Source organism: Nycticebus coucang, chromosome 10 (assembly GCF_027406575.1).
Source record: "Nycticebus coucang isolate mNycCou1 chromosome 10, mNycCou1.pri, whole genome shotgun sequence".
Taxonomy (NCBI): Eukaryota; Metazoa; Chordata; class Mammalia; order Primates; family Lorisidae; genus Nycticebus; species Nycticebus coucang.
The window spans coordinates 125,088,183-125,107,913 of NC_069789.1; the positions used below are offsets into that span (position 1 = coordinate 125,088,183).

General features: G+C 48.3%; 1 protein-coding gene across 8 annotated transcripts in view; it reads right to left on the reverse strand.

Annotated features, from left to right (window-relative positions):
- The window catches only part of SIPA1L3 (signal induced proliferation associated 1 like 3), a 243,193-nt gene that overhangs the window by 20,862 nt on the left and 202,600 nt on the right, over positions 1–19,731 (reverse strand). For all 8 annotated transcript variants that reach the window (XM_053604660.1, XM_053604658.1, XM_053604653.1 and 5 more), the window contains one exon: positions 6,864–7,085. In XM_053604660.1, the coding sequence (XP_053460635.1) occupies positions 6,864–7,085 (222 nt within the window). The remainder of the gene's footprint in view (positions 1–6,863; positions 7,086–19,731) is intronic.

The following is a 19,731-nucleotide window of genomic DNA, read 5'->3' on the forward strand; positions in this document are numbered from 1 at the left end:
TTAACAAGAATGAACGCAGGGATACTGAGCCATTGCCAACAGATTTCAAGAGCAAGAGCGAGTGAGAAAAGCAGGAGTATGTGAGCAAGAGGCCACATCGGTAAATACAGCCACAGGGGTCAAGGGAGGCTCACACAATCATGTAAGCTCAGCTGACTTTGGAACATTTCTGGAAGGACTTAGAAGAAATGAAACAACAGTCGCTTCTGGGGGCCAGGGAAGAAACAGAGGCCTATTTTCCACTGCAAACCCTGTTGTACTATTTTGGTTTTTACCGTGTTTTTGTTTTACCTTTCAAACCATAACTGAAAAAAACAATCCTTAAGGTTCTCACCAATGGCACTGAACATTCTCTGATTTGCCTGTGCTGTCTAAATTTGAATTTTGCCATGTTGGAGAGTTAAACTACTTATATTAGAAAAGAAAGACAGAAAAATTACAAAGAAGGCTCTGCAGTTAGGACCTGGACAAGGGCAACTCCTTTTCCCTGTGACAGGCGGGCTGGAAGTACAAGGCAACCAGTGGGTCGAACCTCACTGGGCCTGATCCCAGCTCACTCGGAGCTCTGGCCTCCAACTGGGGTGGTTCCCTCAGGACTGGGTTAATTAAGCTAATTAGCACCATTGTCGGCCTGGCTGAGCTGGGGGTTCTGCCAGCATAGTGGCAAAGATACTTGCCAGGTCTACACCCCAGGTGGCAGGATTTTCCTGGGAGGATGGCTTGGAGAGGCCAGCAGCTGAGAGGTGGGGTCAGCCCTTCTGTGGTAATGGGGGTGGGAGTTCAGGGTGGGGTAGGGTGGTTGGAAGAGAGACCTCCCTCTTCCCTCTGTGGATGCACTGAGTTGGACCTTGATGTCCCTAAACCCAAGGAAGGAGGGAGCCCAAATGCCAGGTGTCAACCATTAGATGCCAGGGTCCATCAGCCCAGCCAACCATGACTGAGCACTTGCTTATGAGCTCAATGAATTGTCACATCCCCTCTAGGGTGTAGGCATTACTTTCTTCTCCTTTCGTGGCTGGGGAAACAAAGGCACAGTGAGTTGAGGACTCTCAGAGCCACATCTGTCTGGTGCTGTGAGCATCCCCAGGGGTTGCTCTGCTCCGGATGGAAGCAGCATTCACCATGCAGCTCCAGGCGGCAGGAGCCCTTGCCCTGTGGCCAGTGTGTTTCACACATGACTGGTGGCAGCCATGAGAGGCAGGTGCTCACACCACTCACTGTACAGTGTCGGCTCCAATACTGACAGAGCTGGGAAGCAAACTGAGGCTGTTCCACTCACGGGGCCATGCTCTTTTTGAGACAGAGTCTCAAGCTGTCACCCTGGGTAGAGTGAGGTGGCGTCACAGCTCACAGCAACCTCAAACTCTTGGGTTTAAGTGATTCTCTTGCCTCAGCCTCCCAAGTAACTGGGACTACAGGCGCCCGCCACACGTCCAGCTATTTTTAGGTTGCAGTTGTCATGGTTGCTTAGCAGGCCCGGGCTGGGTTCAAACCCGTCACCCTAGGTGTATGTGGCCGGCGCCCTGCCAACTGAGCTACAGGTGCCTCCATCTTTTATTTTTCTTTTTGAGACAGACTCCTACTCTGTTACCTTGGTAGAGTGCTGTGGTGTCATCATAGCTCACAGCAACTTCAAACTCCTGGGCCCTTCTGGGGCATGTGCTAGGGTACCCACAGCACATAGACCCTTCACCAGCTCTGTCTTTTGTTCGACAAATATAGAGACGAGACTGTTTCCTCCAAGTAATTATTCCTCAAGAAATTTTGAGTCACTGCCTTGAGTGCAAGTGGCCTTTGCTTGAGTCTTTTACATTACTGGATGTGCTGCTTCTAGTGGGTGACCCTGGATCTAACTGTGTCTCAGTTTCCTCATCTGAAAATGGGGGTAAGGACAAGATTCCTCTTGTGGGGTTGCCAGGAAGATCAAGGGGGCCAGGTCTACACAGCCCGAGTGGGGCGGCCAGGCTGCGCTCCCTGTGCTGGCTGCAGCCACTTTCTTTCCTCCAGGGGGCACACAACCTCGGCCAGTGCAGGTCGTGGATGTGTCGGGGGCCTGACCAGAATCAACTGAAAGAAGGCAAAGACATCTAACAGACGGATTCCGCAATCATTCCAGGGGAACAAGCTCATAGCATGTGGTGACCCTGTGGGGACAAATTATAAAACCAATGATCATCACATCTGGAGCAATAAAACTTCAACCAAATCAGTGAATTTAGGCAAGCAACCCAACTGTTCTATACCTCAATTTTCTGTCACCTGGAAAATGGGATGCAAAGTGCTACACCTCATTGTTTTGTAGCAAAGATTAAATGCTTTAATGTAGCCAAAGGGCTTCTAATGGGGCGTGGCAGAGCAGGTGCTGATAAATGTAAGGAAGAAAGTTATACAAATAAGTTTTTGTGGGCGGCGCCTGTGGCTCAGTGGGTAGGGCACCAGCCCCAAATACCAAGGGTGACAGGTTCAAACTTGGCCCCGGCCAAACTGCAACAACAAAAAAAATAGCCGGGCGTTGTGGTGGGCGCTAGTAGTCCCAGCTACTCAGGAGGCTGAGTCAAGAGAATTGCTTAAGCCCAGGAGTTGGAGGTTGCTGTGAGCTGTGATGCCATAGCACTCTACCGAGGGCAACAGAGTGAGATTCTGTCTCTAAAAGAAAGAAAAAAAAAATAAGTTTTTGTGCCTTGGGATACAATTTCCAAGTGACTGCATTATACACAGATTTAAAAAAAAAAACACGTTTAATCTCAAATGGTTAGCTAGAAGTGAAAATGATGTTTTCTGGAAAACTAGGTTAGGTGACTCCAAAGTGCCTCTAACAATGACAAAGACACTATCTCCAAAATGCTCATGGAGAGTTTGAATGAAACAGCTTCAAGAAATGGAAGTATATAGGCAATAGCAATAATTCAAAGCTAATATTTTACATAGGTGATTTCAAACAGTACCTGCAATTAAATTAGTAAATATTGTAAGGAACCATGAAACTCTTTCACTTGCGTTCCCAAACATTTTATATACCTGGTTTATATGTTTACACAAATACTCATAAAGAGTCATCTTCAGAAAGCATGTCAATGTATTTGGGGGTGGTGGTGACCCAGTTCAACACGCAACACAACACCCCTGCTCTTGGCACAGACAAGCCTTTCTCAGAGAGGCCCTTTCTCAGAGAGCACCCACACGAGGTTCAGCTGTCCCACTGACCCCAGGCTTCTTCTCTTCTGCAGCCTCTGTCCCAGCAGAGGTGCTGTGTTATATGTTAAACTAGGCTCCCTGCCATACTGATGTTGAAGTCCTAACCCCCAGAATCTCCAAATATGATCTCATTGGGAAACAGGGTCTTTCCAAGTTACAGTCAGGTCATGAGGGTGGAACCTTATCCAGTATCACCAATGTCCTATCAAAAAAGAGAAAGGTGGACGCAGAGACCTGCACACGGGGGGACACCACCTGGAAGTGTGAAGAGGAAGGAAGAGACTGGACTGCTGCCTCTATGTGCCAGGGAACACCAAAGACTGCATGCAATGCCCAGATGCCAGCAGAGGCCTGAGCCAGTTCTCCCTTGCAGCTCTCTGAGGGAACCACCCTGTGACACCTTCATCTCAGACTTCTGGCCTCCAGACCATGGACCGGTGCATTTCTATTGCTTAAGCCACTCGGTTTGTGGTGCTTTGTTATGGCGGCCCTAGCAGGCTAATACAGGTGGGTAGGAGAGAGTCTGTGGTAGGGGTGGGGACCTGGGCAGAAGGAGCAGCACTTGCAGAGCAAGGGCTGCGCATCAGAGTGGGGCTTCACAGGGCTGGACCTTCCAGCCACGCTGCAAATAGGAGCCTTACAGCACCCCCGTGGGACTGCTGTGAGGGTAACAGTGAACTGATAGCCCATGTGCACACTCACTGACTGAGCACCACCGTATGCCAAGCAGGTCACAAGTACCTTGTCACCAAGACAGTGGCACCTGGTTTCCCACGGGAGAAATGGGCTGTGGAATAGAGCTCAATGACACAGAATGACTGCAGGGGCCACCTAAGGCTGGGAAGGCCTGTCTGAGGGGTGGCATTAGATGGGGCCCTGGTGGAGCTGGTGCACTCTGGAGAATGGGCCTTCCAGGCCTAAGAGAGCTGCGCAGAGGCCCTGAGGTGGGTCCAGTGGGTGAGCTGGACGAGCAGGCAGAGGTATGTGGCCAGAGCAGAATGGCAGGAATGGGGACAGGGAAGTAAGGGCAGACAGCTGAGGGACAGATCACACAAGGTCTGGCGGCAGTTTGGCAAAGAATGTGGTGCCTAGACAGAATTTAGCTCAGTGAATAAGAGCCTTTGTCATTAATTCTGGGAGCAGCAAGAAGCTGCTGCAGGTTTACGAAAAGAGATGAGACCTGGCAAGATGGCTCCCTCCTGTAATCCTAGCACTCTGGGAGGATCTCTTGAGCTCAGGAATTTGAGACTAACCTGAGCAAGAGCGAGACTCCATCTCTACTAAAAATAGAAAAACGGGTGGTGCCTGTGGATCAATGGAGTAGGGTGCCGGCCCCATATACCAGAGGTGGCGCGTTCAAACTCAGCCCCGGCCAAAAACTGCAAATAAATAAATAAATAAAAATAGAAAAACTAGACAGGTGTTGTGGTGGGCGCCTGTAGTCCCAGCTACTCTGGAGGCTGAGGCAGGAGGATCACTTGAGCCCAAGAATTTGAGGTCGCTGTGAGCAATGATACCAGGGAACTTTCTACCCTACCCAGGGTGACAGAGTGAGACTCTGACTCAAAAAAAAAAAAAAGAATCTAGTTTTCAGAGACCCCGCTGGCTCTTAGTGAGGCGTGAAGTGGATTCTCACTTTGAGTTTAGTGCTCTAGTCTCCCAGCATCTCTGGACATACTTTCTGTCTCCTGACACATCTCCCCCTCCAAGCTCTGTGTCACCCACAAATTTTAGTGCCCCATCCAGGTCATGAAAGAAGACGTGACAAAGAAAAGAATGGAGGAGGGCAAAGACCCCTCACCCAAGAAAACATGAGCCTTGGGCCAGGCTCTGGGCTCTGATTCAGGCTCCATTTCTCACCAGCTGCATGACCCTGGATCTCAGCTGTCTGGTCTGTAGGATGGGGAGAACAGGTCTACTCACGGAGCTGTTGTGAGGATTCAGTGAATTAATTAACATAAAAGAACTTAAGAGCCTGGGTGCAGTGGCTCCTGCCTATAATCCCAGGATTTTGGGAGGCTGAGGCAAGAGGATTGCTTGAGGCTAGGAGTCCGAGACCAGCCTGAGCAACACAGTGAGACCCCATCTCTACAAAATATAAGAAAAGGAAAAAAAAAGGAAAGAAAAATACAAATCAAACTTAGAACTGAGCCTGGCATATGGTGAACACCTAGTACATGTTAGGTATCATATCTTCCAACTAAAAAAGGGTCTGGTGCTCTGTCACTTGTGTAGTGGTGTCATAGCTCACTGAGACCTTCAACTCCTGGGCTCCAGCAATCCTGCCTCAGCCTCCTAAGTAGCTGGGACTACAGGTGTGTGTCATCATATCTGGCTCATTTTTTCCTACTGTTTTGTAAAGACAGGGTCTTTGTCTGAGGCTGGTTTTCAGCTCCTGGCCTCAAGCGATCTTCCTGCCTTGGCCTCCCAAAGTGCTAGGACTATAGGCGTAAGCCACTGCTCAGGACAAAACCTTTCTTAACTGCACACTACTCTCCTCTTTCACTTTAAAGCAAAATGCCTCAAATGGGCTCATGCAACTGTTTCACTTCTGCCTTACTTTTCTGCCCGAACCCTTGAAAGACCTGCAGGAGGCTCACTCCTATGTTCTTGGGCTCATCTAATCTGACCTCTGATGGCCCATCAGCCCGTGCACCCAGGTCTCCACCCTCACCTGGGGGCAGCAGCTTGGTTCAGGGCTTGGCTGAGGTGTCTCTCTCCAACCACACTTCCTGCCACAAACTGACAACACCCACAATTCTCTCCAGCCTGACCTCTCCGCTGAACTCCAGGCTCCTCATCCGCTGGCCTCTTCCACGTCTCTGCCTGGATGTCCTATTGCACGTCAGCTGGAAAGCTTCCAGAATTGAGCTCCTGTGCTTTCCCCAAGTCTGCTCCTCACTCAATCCCTGGTGCAGCTCAAGGTACATCTATCCTTCGGGCTTCAAGATACTGTCATCTTCAACCTCTTTCTCTCTCCTTCACACACATACACACACACGCACACGCACCCGCACACGTCCAACCTGCCAGCAAACCCAGGCTGCTCCGGTTTCAGACACAGACAATCTCTCTGGAACCCGCCCCCTTCTCACCCTCACGCCCTCCACCCTGCTCCCGCCCCCACGTCTCTGCCTGGACCATGCCAGCAGCTCCTCCCTGCTCCTCACAGGCAGCTCCCCACATGCAGCCACAGCGACCCTGTGAATACCCAATTTAGATCACGTCCCTCCTCCTCTGTCCCACACCTTCCATCTCACTTACAGCAGATACCAAAGCCCTTACACATGGCCCATGAGACCCTCCAAAATCCATCCCCATTGCCTTTCCGACCTCATGTTCCGTCTTTCTCTCCCTACTTGCCTAGCCACCCTGGCCTTCCTCCCACAGGACAATCGCATCCTGCCTCGGGGCCGCTGCAGTTGCTATTCCCTCTCCCTGGAACGTTCTTTGTCTGGATATCCACAGTACCAACCACCACCTGACCCACTGCACACTTTTCTTATTCACTCTATTCGCTGTCTGTCACTCCAACAGGAATGCCAGCTCCACAAGAACGGGGCTCTTGTCCATCCCATTTGTAGCTGTATCCCTAAGTGCCCTCTTTCTGCCCCAGAGACACCCTGGCCTGGCTCTGGGCGTGCCGCACTGGGCATCCAGCTACTTACTTCTTTGGGTCAGTGAAGGGGAGCGGCCGTGTGGGCGGCTCCTCTGGTCTCTTCCACCCCGTTGGGTGCTTATTCCGCACAGGCTGCTTGGAGAAGAAGGACTTGGGGACGGAGGCGGAGAGCTGGAAGGCGCTGGACTGGGCCAGCTGGGAGGGCCGAGGAGTCTCTGCGCTGGCAGTTTTGTAAACCTGAGCCGGGTAGCCAGCCCTCGAGCCCATGTCACTGCAAAGCAAAAATGAAAGAGATAAAATATCCACCCCACACTTGGCAAAACAGAGCTATTGAAATTTACTCTTGGGAATCAAAGAAGTTCATTTACACAAGAGAGACACAAATATACTTCTGCTGTGGAAAATTCCAACAATACAGAAACCTATCTGAAGAAAAGGGAAAGTGACCTGCATAGTGCCCAATTCTACCTCAGAAGTGGCCTGCTAGTATATTTGGTTCCTCTATGGAAATCTGAAAAAGTCAGCACTGGTCTTCTTGGTACAATCCATGCAGTAGAGGTGGGGGGAGGGTCTCACCTGCCCGCTCATCTCTACAGGCAACCATGGCTTACAGTTTGCTAGATTTCCTTCTTAACCTTTTCTTATGTATTAAAAACATATATATGGAAGGCCAGACACAGTGGGTGATACCTGTAACCCTAGCGCTCTGGGAGACCAAGGTGGGTAGACTGCTTAAGATCATGAGTTTGAGACCAGCCTGAGCAAAAATGAGACCCCATCTCTACTAAAAATAGAAAAACCAGCTGGGCACGTGGTGGGTACCTATAGTCCCAGCTACTCAGGAGGCTGAGGCAGAAGAACTGCTTCAGCCCAAGAGTTTGAGGTTGCTGTCAACTATGATGACACCATGGCACTCTACCCAGGGCAACAGAGTGAGACTCTATCCACAAAAATTCCCCAAAACATATATACGTCTACAATCTGAGAAAGAGGATTACTTTTTCAGGGTGGGGGACAGGTGAGAGGATTTTGTTTTTACATAACTAGAATCATACTAATATATTGTACTGTAACTCGTAATGTTACTTTTACTTAAAAATGTATTTTGCCATATAGCCTATTCAAATATTTCTTGAGCACTTTTAACAATATGTCAGCTACCATTCCAGCTAATCCAATCTAAAACCACAGCTTAATAATCCAAACGCTGGATTCTTATTAAATTAATGCTACAATGACCCCAGTGCCGTCACCTAGAACCAACTCTTGGGGAACCAACTATTTGCCCTGTTGTAGCAAATCAAGTTTCAAAAAAATTTAATAAGATTCCAATTCTATTCCAAGTAAGAGATATTCAATAAGAAAATTAATACACTTGGAGTATAAATTAATAAATCCATTTTGAAAGTAAATTTAGCAATATTAAAAGATGGAAACTTTTGATTATGGCTAACTGAGAAGACTGGCAATTCTCCCTAAAGAGGACAAAATTAACTCAAAAAAAATCACCATTTCAGCCTCTGAAAGTTTTTTTATTGTTTCTTTTTTCTTTTTCTTTTTTTGTTTTTGCAGTTTTTGGCTGGGGCTGGGTTTGAACCCACCACCCCCAGTATATGAGGCCGGCACCCTACTCCTTGAGCCACAGGTGCTGCCCTATTGTTTGTTTTTGAGACAGGGTCTTACTCTGTTGCCCTGGATAGAGTGCCATGGCATCATAGTTCACAGCAACCTTAAGCTCTTGAACTCAAGCGATCCTCTTGCCTCAGCCTCCCTAGTAGCTGGACTATAGGTGTTCACCACATACTCAGCTAGTTTTTCTATTTTAGTAGAGACAGGGCCTCACTCCTGCTTAGGCTGGTCTTGAACTCCTGAGTTCAAGCAATCCACCCTTCTCTGTCTCCCAGAGCGCTAAGTATTACAGGCATGTGCCACCATGTCCAGCCAGTCTCTGAAAGTTGATCAAAGAAATACAACAATCTGATAAGCATTTATGCTTAAAAAACTGCTGGACTTCAGTTAAGAACAGAGGGAATCTGTAGCATTTTGGCCTGGAGCTCCCTGCCTCTCCCCAGCTCCGTAAACATAGTCCTTCCAGAGCAGAACCTCTGGGACAACCTCAAGGCTATGACTGCATGTGCAACAAGAGTTTCAGAAAGAGAGGAGAGAAAGGGGCAGAAGAAATAGTTGAAGAAAACAGTAGCTGAAAACTTCCTAAATTTGATGAAAACATTAATCTACACCTCCAAGAAGCTTAACAAATGCCAAGTAGGATAAATACAAAATGATTCATACCTAGAAAAAGAGCTAAAATCAAACACTAAGGTAAAAATCTTAAAAACATCAAGAGAAAGAGGATTTATCACATACAGTGGAGCATCAATACAATTAACTGCTGACTTCTTATTTGAAACAATGGAATAGAATTTCATTTTCAAAGTGCTGAAAGAAAAAAAAACAAACGTGAACTAAGAATTCTATCTCCAGCAAAACTATCCTTGAAAAATGAAGGCAACATAAAGATGTTCCTGGGCGGCGCCTGTGGCTCAAGGAGTAGGGCGCCGGTCCCATATGCCAGAGGTGGCGGGTTCAAACCCAGCCCCGGCCCAAAAAAAAAAAAAAAAGATGTTCCTAGACAAAACTAGAGAATTTATTGCTAGCACTTCTGTATATTATGAGTAATAAGAAAGTCCTCAGGCCGAACAAAATGACTACAGATGGTGATCTCAATTAGTAGGAAGAAATGAATAGTCTAAGATGGTAAATTGTGGTTTAAAATGAAAGACTCTATAGACTTATGCTTTTTTCTTTTCTTTTTTTTTTGAGACAGAGTCTCACTCTGTCACCCTCAGTAGAGAGTGCCGTGACATCATAGCTCATAGCAACCACAACCTCCTTGGCTTAAGTGATTCTATTGCCTCAGTCTTCCAAGTAGCTGGGACTACAGGCGCCCACCACAATGCATGGCTTTATTTTTTTTTATAGACGAGGTCTCGCTCTGGGTCAGGCTGGTCTCGAACCTGTGAGCTCAGGCAATCCATCCACCTCAGCCTTCCAAGTGCTAGGATTACAGGCATGAGCCACCTCACCCACCCACCCCCCCTAGCTAGTTTTTTTTTTATTCGTATATTTATTTGAGATAGAGTTTTATTATGTCCCCCTCAGCAGAGTGCTGTGATGTCACAGCTCACAGCAACCTCCAACTCTTAGGCTTAAGAGATTCTCTTGCCTCAGCCTCCCAAGTACCTGGGACTACAGGTGTCCACAATGACTGGCTATATTTTGGTTGTGGTTGTCAGGCAGGCCCTGGCTGGGTTTGAACCCACCAGCTCAGGTGTATGTGGCTGGCGCTCTAGCTGCTAAGCTACAGGCGCCGAGCCCCAGCTAGTTTTTTAAAGACAGGGTCTCGCTCTTGATCAGGCTGGTCTTGAACCCATGAGCTCAAGCAATCTACCCATTTTTCTTTCCGTTTTTTTTTTTTTTGTAGAGACAGAGTCTCACTTTACTGCCCTCGGTAGAGTGCCGTGGTGTCACATGGCTCACAGCAACTTCCAGCTCTTGGGCTTATGTGATTCTCTTGCCTCAGCCTCCCGAGCAGCTGGGACTATAGGCGCCCGCCACAATGCCCAGCTATTTTTTTTGTTGCAGTTCGGCTGGGGCTGGGTTTGAACCCGCCACCCTCGGTATATGGGGCCAGTGCCCTACTCACTGAGCCACAGGCGCTGCCCTTTCCCGTTTTTTTTTTGAGATAGTCTTGCTCTGTCACCCTGGCTGAGTACCATAGCCTCAGCCTAGCTCACATGTTATAACCTCAAAGTACTGGGCTCAAGCTGGGACTACAAACATCCACCATGACACCTGGCTAATTTTTCTATTTTCAGTAGAGGTGGTGTCTCACTTTACTCAGGCTGGTCTTGAAATCTTGAGCTCAAGGGAGCCTCCTGCCTTGGCCTCCCAGAAGTGCTAGGATTATAGGCATGAATTACCATGCCAGGGCAAGACTTATGCTTTCTTATTTCTTCCCTTAGCTTCCTTAAAGATGTAAGATAATATGTCTTTAATAATTAATAATAGGGCGGCACCTGTGGCTCAGTGGGTAGGGCACCGGCCCCATACATGAGGGTGGTGGGTTCAAACCTGGGCCCTGCCAAATTGCAGCAAAAAAATAGCTAGGCATTGTGGCGGGCACCTGTAGTCCCAGCTACCCGGGAGGCTGAGACAAGAGAATCGCCTAAGCCCAGGAGGAGTTGGAGGTTGCTGTGAGCTGTGTGATGCCATGGCACTCTACCAAGTGTGATAAAGTGAGACTCTGTCTTTACAAAATAATGATAATAATGATTAATAATACAACATTACATTGTTGAGTTTATAACACATACTATATAGTAGAACCTCCATAGTTGATCACCTCTTTACACTGACTACCTCCTCAGCCGACCTAATTTTCATAGACCGGACATGTACCACATGTATGTATCAGTGCAGTAGGCCTAGTCTTATGTTTACCACTTCTGTATGTTGATCAGTTTCTTACGGTCCCTTGAGTGATCAACATACATAAGATCTATTTGATATGACAAAACAGCACAAAGTGGAAAGTGAATGGGGCTATATTGGAAAGAAGATTCTATTGCTTATTGAAATTAACAGTAACCCTGCTTGCTCTTATAGATACAAGTTATAACAACTAAAAAATGGTTAAACAAGAGTACAATTCAAATAGTATACTAAATTACATCTACTTAAGGCCAGGTGTGGTGGCTCATACCTGAATTGCATGGGCTGAGGAGTTTGAGACCAAGAGTGAAACCTGAGCAAGAGTGAGACCCCATCTCTAAAAATAGCCGGGCCTTGTGGTGGATGCCTATAGTCCCAGCTACTTGAGAGGCTGAGGCAAGAGAATCGCCTAAGCCCAAGAGTTTGAGGTTGCTGTGAGCTGTGACACCACAGCACTCTACCCAGGGTGACAGCTTGAGACTCTGTCTCAAAAATTAAAAAAAGGAAAAAAACAACAACACCGAATACAGTAGTAAAGGAGAATAAAGGAGCAAGAAAGATAGCAAATAGAAAATAAACAGCAAAGTGGCAAATAGAAATGTAATCATTATCAATAATTACATTTAATGTGAATGGCAAACACTACAGTCAAAAAGTAGACTGTCAGATTAGATTTGAAAAGCCAGTATGCTTTCTAGAATTCAGCAACATCTATTAATGGGGCAAAGGTAATGCATTAGTAGGGAGATGTCTGGGAGCCACTGAAGCATACAACACTGGGAATGGTCAGGAAGGCTTCCCCGAGGAGGCAACGGCGTTTGAGCTGAGGAGTGAAGGGTAAATAGCCTCAGCTTAACAACTGGCCTCCCATAAACAAGTGCCACAGAAAAGAAGCCTGAACAGAACATGCAGATAGTCTCTGCAATACTGTTTATAACCAAGGAAAAGTTGCAAATAGCCTGATACCTTTTAATAGTGAATTTTTTTTTTTTGAGACAGAGCCTCAAGCTGTCGTCCTGGGTAGAGTGCCGTGGCATCACAGCAACCTCAAACTCCTGGGCTCAAGTGATTCTCCTGCCTCCGCTTCACAAGTAGCTGGGATGATAGGCGCCTGCCACAATTTTTTGGTTGCAGCTGTCATTGTTGTTTGGCGGGCCCAGGCTGGATTTGAACCTGCCAGCTCAGGTGTGTGTGGCTGGCGCCTTAGCCACTTAAGCCACAGGTGCCGAGCCTTTTATAGGGAATTAATAGATAGTTCCAAGCATACCTTTATGAATAAAAACTGCACAGCCAACGCTATGAGGGAGATCGATTGCTGTTGATGGATGAGGACAGATGTCTAAGATCCAGTAAATGGGAGAAAGGCATGGTAAATGAGTAAAAAGCATGACTTTTTGTTTTTTTTAAAAATACACATATATAAAATATGTGTTTTTATGTATTTTATAAATATGTGTAGAGAGAATTTGATTTTTTTTTTTACAGAAAGAAATGACAGTTTCCGACTGTGGGTCATGAAATCAATTTCATGAGTTTTGACCATCATTAAGGGGGGAGGTGTAAAAAACTAGAATGAAAAAGGTGACTGTACATCATGCAAGGTAAGGGTTAAGTGGTTTTGTGAAACTAAATTTCAGATGTCCACGCTGGATTGTGAGGTAAAATGCTTTCTCCATTTTGGATAATGGTCAGCACCAAGTTCAGAGCAGTCTGGAGGAGCATATATACTGGTGGATTATCTTTGGAGGTAGTAATGATGGGTGACGTGTACCTAATAAAGGACAAACCATATAAAGAGGAAGTGGCTACTTGATGTGTCCATCTCCCTCCTAGAGGCAACCACGGCCCACTTACTCTTCTTCAGACACAGCATCCAGGCAGACGCAGGCACTTTTGAGGCAGAGGGAATGTATCCTATCGGCTATTTCTTTTTTTTCTTTTTTTGTAGAGATAGAGTCTCACTTTCTGGCCCTCGGTAGAGTGCCGTGGCCTCACACAGCTCACAGCAACCTCCAACTCCTGGGCTTAAGCGATTCTCTTGCCTCAGCCTCCCGAGTAGCTGGGACTACAGGCGCCCGCCACAGCGCCCGGCTATTTTTTGGTTGCAGTTTGGCCGGGGCCGGGTTTGAACCCGCCACCCTCGGTATATGCGGCCAGTGCCTTACCGACTGAGCCACAGGCGCTGCCCGCTATCGGCTATTTCTTTTTAAAATAAATGACGGCACGTTGTAAGCCTGCTCTGCACCCGGTTTTTACACTTAGCAGTATGATGTAGAGATCTCTCCTTGTCAGTACACATAGGCTTCTCTCTGCAATGGCTGCAGACAGCGCACCCTGTAGATATATTTTACCCTTTCATTTTCTACAATACATATTTCTCTACTTTCTTAACAGGCATGTTCAATTCCTGTGAGCTGAAAAAAAAAAACAAATGACTTAAAACAAAGGAAGGGAAAGGTGAGCGCCCTTTGTCTGCATTAGCCAGCCGCTCCGCCCACTGCTCTTTAGAGATGGGTGTGCTGCCTCTTCAGCTCCAGGGGCAGACACTGTTGGGTGTCATCCTAACCCCCTTACCCTGTAAACCCCCTTGCCTGAGGAAGGTGAGTGGACACCAGCTCAGGGGGCAAATCTTGGTTGGTTGATGCCACTCATCTGGGAAGGTTTGGTGACAGCCTGCTATTGACTCTGGCCAGTGAGATGTCAGAGTGTGTGTGTGGGACTGCCTGCTGGGTGACTTCTGGGGACAATTTCTTTGTTAAAACAAAAAGGCCTTTTACAGAAAGTACAGACTCTTCTTCCACTGGACATTGTGTTTAGCAGTTGAATGGTAGCTGCCTGAGACTTTTGGGGAAGCCAGCCTGCAGGGGCTGATGGAGGCCAAACAAAAACAGGGAAAGAACCTGGATCCTGGACTCAATAAAAGACCCCAAATCGAGGGCCCATCCTAACTTGGGGACCTAACCTTTTCCTTCCTAGCTACTTGGGAGGCTGAGGCAAGAGAATCGCTTAAGCCCAGGAATTGGAGGTTGCTGTGAGCTGTGTGAGGCCACATCACTCTACCGAGGGCCATAAAGTGAGACTCTGTCTCTACAAAACAACAACAACAACAACAAAAAAAAGAACCTTTTCCCCAGGGAGGCAGGGAGAAGAGAAGATGCTTTATCAAAGGGTAAGAAGCTTCGGGTAGACTGGAGGAATAAGTGATCCATTGCCCTGCACGGGAGTCATGGTTAATAATAACCTATAGTATATTTCAAAATGTGGAAGGAATAGATTTTTAATATTCTTATCACAAAGAAATAAACATTGGTGAGATGATGGATAAGTTAATTCGCTTCAGTGACTCTTTCTACAAAGACTGAGACATCACATTTTGCCCCATAAAATATACATAATTGTCTCTCAATTAAAAATAAACAAACTTCCTTCAATTGAGGATTTTGTCATTTGCAGCCCAAGCATTCTCATGACTGGCCTGTCTTCAATCTCTAATCACATGATGGGGCCTTGACAGAAAACACATCCCCCTGAATATGCTCTGCCTTTCCCCACAGCCCCCCACACCATGAGCCTTGCCAGGTGCCGGGCCTACTTTGTCATTTCTCAGTGACACCAGTCAAGGTGTAAGGCACAGGGTGGAGCTCTGACCCCACCTCACAATCAACAGAGTAAACGTTCTTTCTGAAACACCAATGTGGCTGTGTCCTCCCTAGATCTGTGTTCACTTGGAAAATGAGGCACCACAGTGCAGTGGATGAGAACACGGGCTTTGCTGTTCACCTGACCCAGGTTCCAACCCCAGCTCCAACTGACATACTGGACATCTTAGATTGAATCCCTTCCCTTCACTGAGCCCTCAAGTATCCTCCTCTGAGAACGAGGTAATGACAGAACCTGCCTCATGAGGTCATATGTACAAAGTTCTCTGGAGCTGTACTCACAAGGGAGGTGTATGGCCAAGGCCTGAAAGCCCAGATGCTAGGCTCAGGCAGGACCAGGTGGGTCTGGGCAGGGAGCCTGCTCTTCATGCCCATCCCCACTTTAAGCCAGAAAGGCTGCATTTATTTCTTTTATATCTTAGGGAAAGATTTAAGATTTTGTTGGAATAAAAGGTCTTGTGCCTTACAAAAAAAGTTGAAACAGCAGAGGCAAGTGTGTGCAACACTTTTGGACCACCCAGCCCTGGGGACTCCAAAGGGAGACTGATGGGTGGTCCCAAGTGGGCAACAGGCATGCAGGGGGCGAGCTTGCTCCTGCCTTCTGCAGTGGTAGTGTAGGCAGCAGGGAGAGTGCCGACTGTTCTAAGCATCTCATTTATTTTTATTTGAGAAAGAGTCTCACTGTGTTACAGTGCCATGGCATCAGCCCAGCTCTCAGCAACCTCAAACTCCTGGGCTCAAGCGATCCTCCTGCCTCAGCCACCTGACTAGCTGGGATGACAGGCACCCACCACAATGCCTGACTAGTTTTTCTGTTATTAGTAGAGACAGGGTCTCACTCTTGTTCAGGTTGCTCTTAGACTCCTGAGCTCAAGCAATCCTCTGGCCTCAGCCTCCCAAAGTGTTAAGATTACAGCTGTGAGCCACCACGCTCAGCCTTACTCTAAGCATCTTACTGGCATCACTTCATGTACTTGCCCCAGGAACACTGAGGCAGGAACTACTACCATTCCCACGATTTAGGTGAGGGAAACTGGGGCCCAGAGAGATGAAATAACTTATTCAAATGCTGTAGCTGGAAGGAGATAGAGCCAGGATGCAAATCAAGGTGGTCTGGCTGAGATGATGCTTTTAACCACCCCCATACTCTCAACAACAACTGCAATGATAAACATATAATAAATGAAAACAAGATACAGCAGCAGCTGGTATTTTTGAATCTCAGCTGTGTTTCAGTTTATCCTCAAAACCTTAGACAACAGATCCCAATATGATCCCTATTTTACAGCTGAGGAAACTGAGTCTCAGGGAAGCCAGGGGGCCTTATGAGTGTCACGTGGCTGGTAAGCCAGAGCTGAAATCTGGACACAGGTCAGCCCGTGGCTGCCTGGCCTTAAGTGCTAGACAAATCTTGCTTCCTCTCCCTGATGTCTACTATGGACTTGGGCATTGAACCAGGCCCTCCCGTAGCTGGGTTTAGTATGCCCCAGTGTAAGAGCTGTAGAGGGGCCATATTCACCGGATGACCTGAGGAGCAGAGGTGACAAGTCTTCAGGGAGTGAGGCAGATTCAACAGAGATCCCAACCCAGCCACTGCTCACTGTCTTTGCCTCTGGCTCCCTGCCTGGATCACTGCAGTTATCTCCTCTGTGGGCTCCCTGCCTTCTCCTGCAGCTTCTCCAGCCTCAACACACATCCAGAGGGACCCCATGAATGCATGAGTTAAATGGTGGGGGACTCTTCTGTTCAGAACTCTCTGTGCAGCCACTTCATTAGGGTAAGAGCCTGAGCCTCCCACAGGGCTTCTCCCCACCTGGTGGGGCTCCTCTCTGCCCAGTACCTGTGCTCCCTTCTCCCTCCCCTAGATACAAGGAAGCTGCTCCTCAAACACACCAGAATGCTTCTACTTCAGGGCTGTGCACTGCTCCCTCTCCCCACAGATCTCTGCATGGCTCCCTCCTTCCCTGGAGTTCCAGGAGAGAGTCTGGTTCCTCTTCCTAAGCTGTGACTCTCTCCAAGTGGGTCTCATTCATGTGTGCCCCGGCCTCCTAACAAACACAGGGAGGTGGGTCCCTGTGGATCCAACAGCTCCCGGACTGATTACCTTTCAGGATGATGTCCCCAGAAGAGTATCCCAGAGACTCCTGGCACAGCCCCGGGAAGCAGGGCCATGTGCTTCCTGCCTGTCTGGGAACGCCCGGCTGCGTCAGCTCCACGTGGAGCAGAGGGCCTCTGCTGCCCCTCATCAGCTCCGACAAATTGCTTTGGAAGCCCAGAACGCTGTGGAGTGCGCGCTGCCTCAGGAGAGGGTGGGGCCCGGTGGCTGCCTGCCTGGGATCACTCAGCCCATGGAGGTGCCCACAGCAGGCACTGGTGCCTGGCAGCGTGCCTGGCAGCCGGGCTCCCAGGACCAATGCCTGGGGGGAGTGTCTGTAAAGTCACTGAAGTCATCAGTGGGCACAAGCTGCTACAGGCGGCAGCAGCTCCCACGGCAAGGATTGAAACCCAGGGAAGGGGCGTGGGGTTCTCTGCTTGGGTGTGGCAGTGCTCTCCTTTTCTTGGCAGCCTTCAAATTTTGCCCTCCATTGTCTCCCCTTCCCCACATACTCCATGTCTCCCAGAGTAGCCCTGAATGATCTTATAATTCCAATTTTTATTATTTATTTATTTTGAGATAGAGTCTTTTTTTTTTTGTTTTTTGAGATAGTCTCACTATATCACCCTTGGTAGAGTCCCATGATGTCATAGCTCACAGCAACCTCAAACTCTTGGACTTAAGCGATTCTCCTGCCTCATCCTCCCAAGTAGCTGGGACTACAGTCACCTGCCACAACACCTGGCTATTTTTTTGTTGTTGTTGCTGTAGTTGTCATTGTTGTTTGGCAGACCCCATGTCAAGTTCAAACCCACTAGCCCTGGTGTATGTGGCTGGCGCCTTAGCCGCTGAGCTACAGGCGCCGAACCTTGAGATATAGTCTTACTCAGTTGCCCTGGGTAGAGTGCCATGTAGTCACAGCTCACAGTAACCTCAAACTCTTGGGCTCAAGTGATCCTCCTGAGTAGCTTGGACTACAGGTGTCTGCCACCATACCTGGCTAGTTTTTCTATTTTATTTTGTTTTATGTTTGAGACAGAGTCTCACATTGTTGCCCTTGGTACAGTACTGTAGAGTCATAGCTCACAGCAACCTCAAACTCTTGGGCTTAAGTGATTCTCTTGCCTCAGCGTGCTAAACAGCTGGGACTACAGATACCGGCCACAATGCCCGGCTGTTTTTAGAGACAGGGTCTTGTTCTGGCTCAGGCTGGTCTTGAACCTGTGAGCTCAGGCAATTTACCTGCCTCAGTCTCCCAAGTGCTAGCATTACAGGCGTGAGCCACCGCGCCCGGCCTAGTTTTTCTATTTTTTAGAGATGGGGTCTTGCTCTTGTTCAGACTGGTCTCAAACTCCTAAGCCCAAGCAATACACCTGCCTCAGCCTCCCAGAGTGCTGGGATTATAGGCGTGAGCCACCTCGCCCAACCCAGCCAAGTTTAAAAAAGTCAGTGGGATTATGTGCTCAGATGTCTCCCATGTCTTCAGAACCAAATCCCAGCACGTGACCAGTCAATAGGCCTGCCAGGATGACCTCCACCCACTCCCTCCTCTGCCCCCACCTGCTCCACCCTCTCTGGCCACCCAACTAATTCTGGAGTGCTGTAAATAAGTTCATGCTTAGATCTGGGCATTTGCTGTTTCTGCTGCCAGGGTCACTGCCAGGCCTCCCACAACACACGCCTCCTCTGAGAGGCCCCAGGAGCCTTGCACTGTCCTGCTTGGCTCTCCTCCCAACACCATGGCTGCAGGCAGACTCTGTGGGGGAGTTCAGTTCTGTCCCTTGGAGAACGTCAGTTCCATAAGCAGGGACTCTACTTTGTTGCCTGCTGCACCATACTGTCTGGAATAGCAGCTGGCACATGGCAGGCGCTGAGATGGCTGGTCCAGCCCCACCTCCTCTACTCACAGGGCACTCCAGTGCTCCTGGTCTGCAGCAGCTCCTGCCCTGGGCAGTGTGCCTGCACCCCAGCATGGCTCACTGGCTCTGCCCAGGACCTGAGTCTTTCTCTCCCTCACATCCTGGCAATGCCACCTGCTGCCACATCTCTAGCTGCTGGGCCCTCCCGTCAGGCCCACGTCCTTCTCACTCAGATCTTTGGCCTCAGCTCCCTCCCTGAGACTTCACTTCCTCTCTGGCTGCTGGCACCATCTTTCAAAACATCAATCTGCCTGTATCACTCTCTCTGCTGAAACTTTCTCTTGCTTTCCACTGCTCTTAGGATCAAGTCCAAATTCCAGGACTTGTATTCCTCCCTAGCCTTCCATCAGCTGATTCCCTCAGCCTCTCATCAGCTCCCCTCCAACTTCAAAATTTGTGCCAAGAGGCCTGTGTTATGATAGGATAGCAGTCCTTCCTCCCCCTGAGAAGAGCCTTTGTACATGCGGCCCCCTCTCTATAACCCATCCTTCCCTTCTATTTTTCTTTTTTATCAGACAGAGTCTTACTCTGTCTTCCTAGCTAGAGTACCTATGATTATAGTTCACTGCAACTTCAAACTCTTGGGCTCCAGAGATGCTTCTGTTCCAGCCTCCTCAGTAGCTGGGACTACAGGTGTGTGCCATGATGCTCGGCTGTTTTTTCCTATTTTTGGTAGAGATGGGGGCTTCCCTCTTTTTCAGTCTGGTCTCGAACTCCTGAGCTCAAGCAATCAACCTGCCTCAGCTTTCC